Source organism: Musa acuminata, chromosome BXJ3-1 (assembly GCF_036884655.1).
Source record: "Musa acuminata AAA Group cultivar baxijiao chromosome BXJ3-1, Cavendish_Baxijiao_AAA, whole genome shotgun sequence".
Classification (NCBI taxonomy): Eukaryota; Viridiplantae; Streptophyta; class Magnoliopsida; order Zingiberales; family Musaceae; genus Musa; species Musa acuminata.
The window spans coordinates 8576548-8590460 of record NC_088349.1 but is presented as its reverse complement, the minus strand read 5'-3'; the positions used below and the strand labels follow the sequence as shown (position 1 = coordinate 8590460).

General features: G+C 36.3%; 1 protein-coding gene across 3 annotated transcripts; it reads right to left on the bottom strand.

The window, feature by feature from the left end:
• Nucleotides 1–1580: 1580 nt before the first annotated feature.
• On the bottom strand, nucleotides 1581–11780 carry LOC135628663 (C2 and GRAM domain-containing protein At1g03370-like). 3 transcript variants are annotated; one of them, XM_065135469.1, is made up of 9 exons: nucleotides 10898–11780; nucleotides 8762–10033; nucleotides 5885–6067; nucleotides 5441–5724; nucleotides 5240–5356; nucleotides 3859–4121; nucleotides 3327–3495; nucleotides 2939–3211; nucleotides 1581–2445 (listed from the first exon to the last, which is right to left on the bottom strand). In XM_065135469.1, the coding sequence occupies exons 1-9, from the start codon at nucleotides 11244–11246 to the stop codon at nucleotides 2242–2244; spliced, it is 3114 nt and encodes a 1037-aa protein (XP_064991541.1). In that variant the 5' UTR covers nucleotides 11247–11780; the 3' UTR covers nucleotides 1581–2241. The 3 variants fall into 3 exon arrangements, with proteins under 3 accessions (XP_064991541.1, XP_064991542.1, XP_064991543.1); XM_065135470.1 differs by having other exon boundaries at nucleotides 3327–3486; XM_065135471.1 differs by having other exon boundaries at nucleotides 2307–2445; nucleotides 2860–3211.
• Nucleotides 11781–13913: the final 2133 nt, after the last annotated feature.

The following is a 13913-nucleotide window of genomic DNA, read 5'->3' as shown; positions in this document are numbered from 1 at the left end:
AGTTGCCCTGTTTCGATCGCCACGAGGAGAGAGGAAACCAGCGACTATGACTGCAACCTAAGGGGAGGCGGGCGGTGGTGGAGAAGGAGGCAATGGTGGTGGTGCGTGATTGGGAACAAGGGCAATCAGTGAGTTGCCCTGTTTTGGTCGCTGCGAGGAGAGAGGCAACCAACGGCTGCGGTTGTGACCCAAGGGGAGGCGGGCGGCAGTGGAGAAGGAGGCAACGGTGGTGGCACGGCTGGGAACAAGGACAATCGGTGAGTTGCCCTATTTTGGTCGCCGCGAGGAGAGAGGCAACTAGCGGCCAAGGCTGCGACCCAAGGGGAGGTGGGCGGCGGTGGAGAAGGAGGCAACGGTGGTGGCACGGCTGGGACCAAGGGCAATCGGTGAGTTACCCTGTTTTAGTCACCACAAGGAGAGAGGCAACCAGTAGCTGCGGCTGCGACTGCGACCCAGGGGAGGCGGGCGGCGGTGGAGAAGGAGGCAATGGTGGTGGTGCGGCTGGGAGCAACATCACCAACAATCGCCGAGGAGGGGAGGTCGAACGGCTGCGGCTGCGACGCAAGGGGAGACGGGCGGTGGTGGAGGAGGCAACGGTGGTGGTGGTGATCTGTCGGTCGGGAAGTAGCGGCGACAGTGATCGTTGACCAGAGAGCAGCGGCGACGGGTGGGCTAGCCGGAAGCAGGGGTGGCTGCGGCTTCTTCTTCTTCTTCTTCGTCTTCTTCTTCTTCTCTCTCTCTCTCTTTTGATGATGATAGCTACTTGGTGGCTGGGCAGCAGCGACGGCGATAAAGAAAGGGCAGTGGTGGTCGTTGCCGGGACGCAGAGGTTCCTTCTCGATTGAGAAGGATCGGCGTTCGTGGCTGTCGGCTTCACCTTTCCTCACACAAATTTCTTTCCCTCTCTCTCTCTTCTCTTCCTTTTTTTTTTTTTTTTTTTCTTATAACTATACAACACTGTAGCGAGAACACCCAGATTCGTCTCATCGCTCTAATAGCAAATAACAAGACCCAACGGTCTTACCGTGAAAAAAAGACTAGAAAAGTGAATTATCACTTCGAGGGGATCGACCTTAATCGCTTTGAGGGGATCGACCTCCTAGAATTTGTCATAACAAACTGGAATAATATTTTAGTGATTGATTGATTAATTAAAAAAAAGGGTTATATCACTATTTATAGAGTTCCACCTAGGATCCATCAAGATTTTGACTCTTAATAATAAATAAATATTAAACAAAATTCTATCTGATTTTAACTGAATCAAATAGACTCAATAAATAACTAGACTAAACAGATTTAATAAATATTATTTAATTTTTTTCCAAACCGTAAAAATTATTTTTAAGGAATAAAAGAATAATTGATCAAACGGTAATAGACAACCGAGAAGGGCTTTGTTGTATATCTAATTTATGCACAATAAAAGCTGAGTACTAAATATTGACGTTTTCTTGTTTCCATCACATAATTTCTCACTTTCTATCTTCAGCATAAACTAAACCTTGCTTAAAGCAAATTTCTCACTTAATTGCGTTTCAGAAAAAAAAAATCATGGTACATCATATAACACAATAGTATCGGAGATATACATGGAATTCATTTACTCTGAACAATTTGTTACAAAATTAGGTCCATTAATCTACCAAGTGATTTTTGAAACATTAATGACACCTAAATTCATATACTCTAATGTGTAGCCGCAAGTTGGTTTTCGCAGGCAAAATCAGGTTTCTTTTGTTTCCTTCGGATATATATCGTTTAAACAACTGTTCTCTTAGCATCAACAATCAGCATGTGCCACAATTGTCTCAATCGATCACAGTTCCAGCTACAGTGCATCAAAGGATCAAACCAGAACTTCACTGGAATACTCATCCTCCATTTATCCTGTAAACATATCTTAGTGACAGGTTTAATCTCGTAAGCATATCCGAGTTTCAAGACAGCAAGATTGATGTCATCTATGAGAACGAGGAGACAACCGAAGATGATCCATGACACCCAATATATTCTAGAGTCCTTCCTGCTTTCAGTCTAATTCAAGCCCATTAGTCAAAACACCCATGATCCTCTCACCATTGCTAGAAAAGAAATATAGCTGTCTTGGTTGTTTGCTGATCTAACTTCAAATACCTCCAAATTCAGCAGATAAATTAGCAGTGAACCATATTGAATATCAGATAAACATGCAGCCTTTTTGAAGTCTAATAGTATCAAAATTAATGGGCTCAGCTAATATCACAGAATCTGGTTCCCATCTTGTAGCTCTTTTTCGACTTGAGAAAATATCTCTTTGAGGCGAAGAGAAGTATCAGTAATTATGTTCTTTGTGATCTTCTTTCGGTGTTTAGTACTTTTCAGCCAAGCAATTCCCAGGGATGCTTGAACACTGCATCCCTTGGATACAGAGGGAAGATCCTCTATCCGGTATTTCAGTAGAAGCTGCAAAAACAAGAAAAAGAAAGGTCATATTTTCACTAAACTGAAACTATAATTAGTAAAGTTTTTTCACAAGACACTCATATAAGTGGTTATATTGCAAAACAAAAGACAATCAATAGTTATATCCTGCAACATATCATATTCCACTAAAAATTTTCAATGTGTCATCTTCTATTTCCAATTTCTATAGTATATTCTCCAAATATGCCACAGTGCACATGGTTTTCTTCTTCAACCTCTTCCTCTTTGAACACTCCTGAAATTATTGAGGTGCACAAGACTGGCTAATTTTTCAAATGGTGAAAGGCTGTTTAAAAGAAATCGCAAAGCTCACACAACAAAAGAAAAGCATACAGGATACAAATAGCAAAGTTGGAAAAGAGGTGTTTGCAATACGCATCCCAAACTACTCACAGATCAGTAAACTTCCGTATCAACTGCTAAACTTCAAAAATGCTAAGGATGAAAATGACAGGATCGCTGAGGCACATACACAGAAACAATCACCAAGTAGGAGGTCTTGGAGAGAGACAACCTCTTCTACAATCCATCCATTTCTATTAGGCAAGGGATACTTTTGCTGAGTGCTGGTCACTTCCCCTTCAAAACGTGATAAATTACCATCGAATTTGTAACCAATTCGCCTCTGCCATACATCAAGTTTAACTGTTTGCCATTGTGTGGCTGAATAGTCAAGGCAACCAACTTTCTGCATAATCTTCTGTTCCAATGGGCCTCCTTCAAATATATTCATTACAAAACCCGCCTGATAAAGCATCAAACAGCATGGTATTCACTAAAAATTTTTTTTTTATAGAAAACATGAATTTGCTCCAATTGGCAATGTCCGAGTTAAAAAAAACAAAAAACAAAAAACTCACAGCCATTGGAAGGCCATCAGCATAGATCTCAAACGTTTTGACATCTTCAAATCCCAAGCATGATCCACTTTCTTCACTTTGAAAGTGTTTTGCTTCAGATTCTTCTTCAACAAGTTGCACCTTCTGCTCAGGACTCAAAGATCTTGCTTTCCACAATGCCCTGGTTGTCCTGTCAGAAATGAGTTATTCCAGATGCAAGCTTTGATATGCCAATATAAAGTTGCAACTGCGGAGGACTATATAGATCTAGGAGTTGTGAGTGTACCTCCAAAACAAGTGACTATCAAATAAATAAACAAAAGAAGTCATAGCTGTTTGGGATTACATTAAAGAAAAATGTCCATTAAAATGAGATGTTAAAGAAATCAGCACTCAAAAGACAACCTAAAGCATAGAACATTAGTAAACAATGTGGAAACTGAAAAATGACAGTGGTGATGCTAAATCCAAGTTGATGCCCTTTAGATTCATTTGAGCAGTTAGTCTACAAGTTGTACCACTAGTATAAAACAAAGAAACTACTAACTAGTACCTGCTGGCTACATTGAATGAGACGAATGACTGAAAATGAAATTTTAATCTTCCATCCTGGTCTATTTCTTTTGCTCCATGCTTTGCATCCATGCCTCTACCTTGGCATAGGACTATAATCATAGAAGGACTACCAACATTTGCCAGAGATGGCGGAATAACTTGGATATCATCAATGTCATCCCAGAGAAAGAAAAACTTGGTCTTGTGACCAAATATATTCGTATAAAACCCAATAATTCTTGAAGAAAGAAAAAGCCGACCCTGCAAAAATCCTATGCATTTAGCTACTCAAGCATCATGATTAAAACATTTAACACAACTCTAAAATACACAACCATTGAATCTGAAGAAGCTAAGTAGCAGTTAGAAAAGAAGTACAACCTTTAGTGCAATGGACTGCAAACTTGATAGCTGGATTACATATATCATTGCAATGTGAAGACCGATTTATCCCAATACCCAACATGCTGACAAAAATATTGAGATAGGCTCACTTTTATTGGACATGTCAACAATTAAAATGAACCTTTTACTCAAAATGGATACGACACTTGGACACAATAGTAAAGTGAATGGTTCTCATTTTATTTACCCATTAAAAAAGAAAGAATGTTCATGTTATTTTTGATGTAATTTCCAACTTATATAGTTGATCAATATGTTCCTTATGTCTATCCATTCCTCTTGTTTTTCATTTTAATATATGGATGGGGCTTAAAGAGCAAGTAAACGTGCATTTACATTTATATTTCCATTCCATTCCATTCATCTTCGTCCTCCTATATTGCTTAGTGTCCTAAACACGATCCATCACTGGCAGCTTAAACTACTCATAGTTCTTCATAGCACATAGAAGATTCCACTTGTAAAATACATATTGGCTTCACATAATACTTCAGGATTAATGGAAGATTCCATTTCTACTGTACATATACTAGCTGCTCAAATTGAGCTGGTTTCCATGGATCCAGGACTGCTGCTAGCGCAGTCTGGGCCTACAATTCCAGAACATCCAATTCAATGACTCCATTTGGACAGAAAAGGATCCCAAATTCTGATGTCGCTTCAGTTTTGGTTCCTGATCTTCTGAACCTTGCATATGTCACACAAGTGAATAGGCTAGTATTATATATACAGAAGAGTTAAAAATTAGAGACTGAGAAGCAACACACCTTAGTGATTTGCGTTAGCAATTATATAAATGTATCCACGGTGGTTTCAACCAACAAGTTTTCAATAAATTATATTATGGATACATTCCGAAATACATAATCATCAAAAACTTTGATATCAATAAAGTTCCAAAATAGTAAATTGAAAGAGTGTACCAGTGCTAACTTATTAGCTAGATCAAGTAACATAAGGAAAACATAAAGTACCTGTAAAGGCATCTTGCGTTTCAGGTGACAGGAAAAGTCATTAATGAGAAATTCTTCTTGTGGGAGACCAAAGAGCTTCTGGAATGCAGAATTTGTTTGAGGTGACCGCAGATTTATCTACATATTTAACCATCCGATACCTAAGCCAGAAGACATGAAGAATCACAAGAACAGTGTCATCATATTGTATGTGTTTTTTACCTTCTTGCCGACCTCTTTCTCCATTTTTGTTAGATAATCTGTGACAACACCATTGCCCCTTGAATTGCTCAAAAAAATCCTCAAACGCAACTTAGACTGACATGCTTGAGCAAATTTTCCTTGAAGAGGAATCCAGATATCAGCTAGTTTTGATAAATTAGATTTCACAAAGTTGACTTCTGCATGACCAAGAGATATAGCCTCATCCAATGGTCCATCAAAATCATAAACCGCCACCTCCATTCTAGATGGAGGATCATCCATGGCATCGAATTCATATATCTCTGCAGATCCAACAAAGTACGAACAATTATAGGAAGTCCACTGTATCAAGATATATATACCAACATGAAAAGTCAGTGACAGAAATGTATATGCTTCTTTCCAAATCACTGCAATTATCCAAATAAACAAAGTGAAAGAAGTGGTATTTCACCAAATTACCATTCCATACTGGATTTGCTGCTTGGAACTTAATTGAGCTTGTCTTTGTTTTTCCATTGCATGTAAAGACAACATAGGGATCAGAGAACCCACATGAATATGCACCTCCTATATTGCTTCCCTCAATCAATGCAACAGTTAGCAACCAACCATCTCCTTGTGCTTTAACCCCATGATCACTACCTGTGCATAAAATGCAGCTATTTAATCAAGCAACTGAAGAAGAAAAACATGGTTCCTTTAGCAGGAGAAAAAATAGATACAGAAACCAAGATTCTGAAAGTCTCATCAGTGGAAGTTAAAAAGTTCACAGATGAGAGAACTACACTTTGAATTTGCAGTAGGTGGCAAACTCAACTACTAGCCATGTTTGGATGGTGGACACTACCTTGAGTTACAGCCTTAATATTCTTAAAAAACTTAGTTTATCTATTGCTTTATGCAGATTGTGGCAAAGTTGTACAAGAGAACTTACTTTAAAGTGAATCTGCAAGAAATCCTATTTTATATCTAATGGTGCAGGTATATTACAAGCAAGGACTCCATGCTGGTCAGCATGGGTTGGTATGTCCCATGCCTAAAAGGTTTCTGCATGTGCTCTTCTGATCCATACAAACATATACCTAAGCCAAGTCTTAACATACTATCAGCAAGCTCTCATACTACAAGACAAAAATCCTTAATTTTTAGCAAAGTTATATTGTTGGAAAAAATTTTAATTTATAACCTTCCTGGGCAATTATAATAAAATACTACCCATTCTCCAACTGATAAATTATTAGATATTTGAGATGACAATTAGTCGACCACTAGTTTGCTTTTCATTTCTTTCCTCTCAATATACTCGCAAGTTCGACTTCATATCAGAGAAACAGCAAAAAAAAATCGAGGCATTACACACAAATCGAGAATGTTAACCCTACCATATCTCAATGCATGGAAACAGTTAGATTATACAAATAACATCTAAATCTGATCATGTATTAAGATCTGGTTAAAACTAAATAATACATTGCGAAAAGATTTATATGCCAACCGTATTGTCCACTATGGTCCACGTAGCTATAGTGCATGGACCAAACCATTTTGTCCGATCCAGTTGAAACAAGTAATTCATTTTTTTAATCTTTTTAATCTCTGGATGAAAACAGTTGTCAACAACTGTTGATAGCCTCCCATTTTCCCATCTCTTTTCTCTGGTTTGCAGCCTCCACTGCTGATGTTGTCACCTTCTCCTCGTTGTTACATCTTGTTTGTTACACTCTTCTCCTTCTCCTCCTCCTCTGGTTCCTCCACACCACCACCACTACCACCACGTCCTCCTCCTCCTCCTCCTCTTCTTTTGGCCAGGCCTACCTCAGTTGGCACAGGGAATACAGAAACATGGTATGCCCCATCCAGGGACCAGTACGGTTTCCAGATCAAAATATTAAACCTTGCATTATGAAAGCAAAAAGGGTGGTTAACCGAATATTACCATTCCTCAGAAAATTTTGATAATTCCCAAAACCTCATTAGTATCTCCATTGCATCTTCCCAATCATCTAGTTTCCACCATTGCTCTTGATCCATCTATGCTTAAATTCACACCCTAGGTGCTGCATGACCCGTCACCTGCTTGCTACTCCAACCTGCCTCTCTAGTAGCCCCACCACCATTGATCACACCATCTCCACCATCGCACATTCATGATCACTTATTACTCAGCCTCTAACAGCTTGCTCAATGGCAGAAGATATAGAGAGATGAGAAGATCCCCCGATCAGCACCACCGGAGACACGAGAATATCAAAGGGAAAGGTAAAGACGAGGACATTCTCATAAATGCTCTTGCCCATCGATATGACTAAAAGAGCATGCGGCTTGTCATCGAACTTCACAATCAACTTAGATAATGAACAGAAGGTGTGGAAATATGTCACCTGTTCCTCCTGTAGGGATCTAAGTCGTGAGATTAGTCGGGACATAACATCCGCTAATGACTGAATGTTGGTGATAGCTTGACATATCTCCGCCATCCAGGTAAAAAAATAATAATAATGCTTTTCATTTTTGTTATACATACAGAATAATATGTCCAAGTATTTTTATGGCCAGGCACATGGAATTAATTCTGATCAATATTGTAATAATGCTCTTTATAGATACAGTCTAACTGAACTACCAAAACTTGTATTTTAGCAAAAAAGACAAAAGAAATCATGGTTATGGAAAATGGAATCACTGTATCTAACCTAAGATAACAATTATGTAAATTTCGCAGTTACACTGTGGCAAAGGGAGAATCTGATAATTTCAGAAAATTCATATTCTTCTATTACTGGATCCCTGAAAATAGGAGGTATGATTAATCTAATAACTTCTATATTTTGCTACAGCATCTACTTGAATGTCCATCTTCAGAACCTATGTGTCATTCATATGCCAGGGAATTTGCTAATAATCTTTAGGCTCAGCAACAGGAAGTTATACTTAAGGCCTTAATTTCAATCTAATTCTTGATCTGTTAGCAATTTTCTTCTATTACTGGATCCCTGAAAATAGGAGGCATGATTAATCTAATAACTTCTATATTTTGCTACAGCATCTACTTGAAAGTCCATCTTCAGGACAGAACCTACGTTTCATTCATATACCAGGGAATTTGCTAATAATCTTTAGGCTCAGCAGCAACAGGAAGTTATACTTAAGGCCTTAATTTCAATCTAATTCTTGATCTGTTAGCAATATTCTAGCACAGGCATAGATCAGAAACTCAACATATATAATGTTTGTTTTGATCATTCTTCACAGAAGCTCCTCAATCAAGCATTTAAGAGACAAAAAATAAAAATAAAAATCATTTCTGAAAAAAATGTGATGGATCGCAGGTCATACCATTGTGTTTTCTGGCACGCAAAAAACGTCCTATTACTTCTAGAACATATTGCCCTTGAAGCGTCAAAACTGCAGACAATAGAAGTTCTGTGAAGGAGTCAGGCAAATCAAGTCCAACAAACTCAAGCCCCTGAACTGTGCCAGGTTTGGCTATTAGGATGTGAGCACATACATATAATCCTACAAAGAGAGAGAGTAGAACTGTAAAATTACAGAGGAACTGGACTGCCAAGCCCAAACTAGACTCCCGTTTTATCTCTGGTAGAACCAAGTTTTTCTCTATGCTGCAAGAAGAGTCATCCAAAGCAACTGGTTTAACATGCTTGGAAAGAACGTCAGCAAACTGGGCAAAACTCTCTGTAAGACCTTGCTTTGCTCCACTTTCAATCATGCCTTTCATCATTGTACTTTGAAGAAAGTTTAAACGCCATGATATAATCAAATGTGATGATTGGTTAGCTGATGGCAGCTGAGGCCCTGGCTTTATCAAATAGAGGATCTCTGTCTTAAAATAGCTACCACAAGGAACATCAGGAATGCTTACGCTTGCTAAAACTGCAAACTGTTTTCCATCTGCATTCAGATATGTCTGCTCCTCTGTAGCTCTCACAGACTTGATCAGTTTAGTTGCAGCTTTTGTGTAAGTCATCACTCTCTTTAAACTACTTTCACCATTAAGAAGCCTCCACGGTTCCCTTTGCAGATCTGTAGTTCCTTGAAGCTCTGCAAAAGATCTCCTAACAATTGAATCTGGTGAAAAAAGAAGGGAGTTCAGATCACCTGGTGCAATAGCATAAGATTGATCAAGTAATATTCCACCGGGTAGATGCCCAGGTATATCAGACCCAAGACATTTTGAGGCCATAGTTTCCAGTAGTTCCTCGAATTTGTTCTCACATGGTACATTGTCAGCTGAGTCAGCACATACATCCGCTTTCATAGATACCCCTTCTGACTGTTCTAACGAATCGAGGTCCCTATTTTCAGCTAAAGGAACAGATTCTGCATTCTTCCCACGGAACATCTGAGACAATAGTTCAACAAAAGATGTTGTGTTTGACTTATTTTCCTTGGTAGCTCTAGTTTCTTCAAGATCCATCAAAGAAGATGAATCAATTTTGCCACCAGAAGAAGTACACAAAGGCGCTTCCCTTATCGGTTGGGAGGTCTCCGAACTTGATGCAAGATCAGTAGAAGGTGCTTGTGAGACAATAGAAGAATCATCTAAGATAGTATTTCTTGGGGACAATTGTATGGTGAGACAAATTTCCCCTACAAGTGGGACAAATTAAATAATTAGTACCATTAAATATTGCATGCATATGCCTCCTGCGCTAAAAGAACTACGTCATGGTACAAATTTCTATCTGATCATAATGACATCGAGTGAAAATCATTATGTTTTGAGATGAGCCAGGAAAGTTTAAATGACACCGTTTATACACTTAATCTTATCAATACAATGAAGATTAGAGAACTACCAGACACTAACATCTGCATGTGTCGGGTTATCCTTCCCATGTTCTATTATTTTTCTTCTAACAAAAGAACCAAAGCTGGAGCATGTGCTGCTGAACTTGCTAAAACTAAATCTAATTTGCCAATTGAAACTGTAAATGGAGATCAATTTTTAATTGTTGATCTACGAGCGTTTCATTTTAAATGCAAGATAAACAGATAATAGTTACTTGATTACTCAGTGCATATGTTTGACTAAACAAGTGCAATAACAACTAGTACAGTTACGGGTGTTCAGTAAAGAAAGAACATTTGTATCTGGAATTCACAAAAACCATTTCATGATCCATTTTCACTATATATCATTTGCAACTTTGGTTGCCTAATATTTGCCTCTTTTCATTCATCTACGATATAGAGACTTGACACGGTTACAAGCTATCAAGAACATCTGAGCTTTTAAAGAAACTAAAATCATACAACTAAACAAGTGAAAAAGAATTAATATCCAGGGCCCCACATGTTGGAACCTGTACCAGGAACCAGAGACTCCATATCTAAGCCGAGAAATGGAGGAGAGACATGATCAGGAGAGGGAAAGCTGGAGCTAACTAAACTGAAATAATTCCAGCTAGAGAATAACATCCATAGAACAGAGAAGGATAATCGGCATATTACCCCTTTTCTTGTTCTTCGACTTCTTATTCTTGGGTTGCAGCTGGTACCAGGCCGTCCCCAGGGATAGGTTTTCAGCGTCCAAGACCTTCAACAATGACACCTTCACCTTCCCCAAGAAATCATTATTAAAGTACTTATCTTCGTTGAGAACTGAGACAATAAGCTCTTCACTGAGTTCCCCGACAAGGAAGCTGAACTTTTCATCCCAAAAAGGGTTCAAGTTCTTTTTGATGACCTTAGTTTTCGACCTACGACCGCCAAGCTGCAATCTCACGTAGGGATCACATGACCCATTCATATTTATTACAGGAAGACCACGAGCCTCAATGACGTGAACAAAAAGCTTCATTTTAAAGAATATGTAGGAAGGAATAACAATTCAACCCAACCACTAATCGATTCCGTACAACAAATTGGATTCCAAGCATAAAGACGAATGGATAGAATAAACAAGATATAACGACAGAAAGATCTCACATGAATAGAGGGGAGGGAAATCCAACTTTTTAGCAGTAGAAAAATAATAATAAAAAAAGTAATTGGAATCTTAATGAGACGATCAAAATGAAAGAATAAAATCAAAATGAAACAGTAATTGGGGGACTCTAGAACCCTAATTTGCCTGCCTTCGCACCCGATATCGGCCGGGGAAAAAAGGCAAGGGGGCGAGAATAAAGCGAAACCACACAAGGCAGCGTCGAGTTGGAATTGGAAGGAGAAATGTTCTTGGGAATCATGAGAAAGATGGGAAAGAGGTGGATCATCTACCGTCACCGTTTTACGCATCGAAATCTCGCTACGACTGAATTAATGTACACAAAAAAGGACCGTCTCGCCTCGAAGATCGACGCGATAGGAGAGAGAGAGAGAATTAGGAAATGGGCATTCCCGACGCGCTCTTCGGATGCTTATAATTTCAACCAGTTTAAATTATCAACTTTTTTCTCATAATTTAAATTTTATTAAAATTAAAATATAATTAATTAAGAGACCAATCAGGTTTGAATCGATAACTATTTGATCTGCAATCGAATGCTTTACCAGAACCTAAACATTTAATATATTTTTTTATTTTAATTTCAATTTTTAAATTTAATATAATTTTAAGATTTGTTAAAATTGTTTATATTAGTCTTTCACTAACTTGATAAGTGTTCAAAGCGAATTAAAAAAGAAAATTGAATTAAAACTAAATTTGAACCAATTCAAAGTTGATTAATCAATTTGAATCGAACTTAATTAGTTTTAATTTAAAAGATATTAATTCAATTGAGTTTGGTAGATTAATTGAAGCAGATTAATTTATTTTGAATCTATTTAAAATAATATTGATTTAAATTTAAAAAAATAATTTTAACTAATTTTAACACCTCTACCTAAAACTAAGATTGAAGTAATCTATTTTTTATTTTTATCATTATTTTTTATTTTAATTTTAATTTTACTAAAATTTAAAATATAATTATTTATGATTTAATCAAAACAATGGGTATTCAAAACTGAATTTGAACCATTTGAAAGTCGATTCGATCTGAATTTATTCACCAATAGTTTGATTTTAAAAGCTATAGAAATAATTTGATTAATCAATTTTAAATTTGTATCTTGGTTTTGATAGCTATAGAAATAATTTGATTAATCAAAAGTTTCGATTTTAATATTTTTTTAAAAAAAATTAATTAATTAATTTGAATCGAACTAAACTAGTTTTAATTTTGATTAATCAATAGTAGCCTAATTATCAACCTTTTCGCATTATTTTAATTTAAATTTTAATCTAATTCTCAATTTAAATTTTTGTTTGATTAATAAATTTGAATCAAAATAAATTAATTTTAATTTAAAATTTTTTAATTCGATTGAGTTTAATTGATTAACTAGTGACTAAACCAAAATAATCAATTTTAAATCTATTCAAGTTTTGATAGGAACTAATAATAATTTTAATCGATTGGAATATCTCATTATCAATTTTTTTCTCATGGTTTTTGTTTCAATTTATATTTTATTTAAATTAAAACATAATTAATTAAGGGCCCAATCAAATTTAAACTAATGACCATTTGATCTGTAATCAAATGCACTACCACTAAGCTATAGACCCCACTCAATTTTGTGATTTTAAATTTAAATTCAAATCTAATTTTAATTTAAAATTTGTTAAAATTATTTATGATGGTATATCACTGAACTAAAAGTATGGATGTTAAAATCAAATTTAATCAAAACTTAATTTGAATCAATTCAAGATCGATCTGATCTAAATTGATTCACCAATACTTTGATTTTAAAAGCTATAAACAATTTTGATTTAGATATCTTTTTTATTTGATTAATCAATTTGAATCAAATTAAATCAGTTCTAATTTAAAATATATTAATTTAATTAATTTCAACTGATTAACTTGTTACTCAACTAGATTAATTAATTTTGAATCAATTTAAATTGGTTTTAATTCGAATTAAAAAATTTATTTTAACTGATTTAAACACCCTGCCTAAAACTAAGACTGAACTAACGTAATTAATAACTTTTCTGATTATTTTAATTTTAATTTTTGATTGATTAATCAATTTAAATCAAATTTAATCAGTTTTAGTTTAAAATATATTAATTTGATTGAGTTCAACTGAATAACTAGTTAATTATGTTAGGATCGAGAGTACTAAGAGGGGGGGGGGGGTGAATTAGTGCAGCGGAAATCTTTCAGCGATTAAAAATGAAAGCTGCGTTCGTTCGATAAAAACTATTTTGATGCAAAAGCCGATTCTAAGATTACTTATGATTAAGTGCAGTTTACGTCTAAACACAGTTTGCGTCTAAACGCAGTTTGCGTCTAAATACAGATTGCGTCTAAGCGCAGTTTGCGTCTAAATACAGTTTGCGTCTAAGCGCAGTTTACGTCTAAGCTCAGATTGCGTAAATCACTTGTTTAGATCAAAAGCAGTTTAAGCATAAGTATAAAGACAGTGTGCTGCTATTGTACAGCTCAAAAAGTAATCTGCAAAAAGCAGA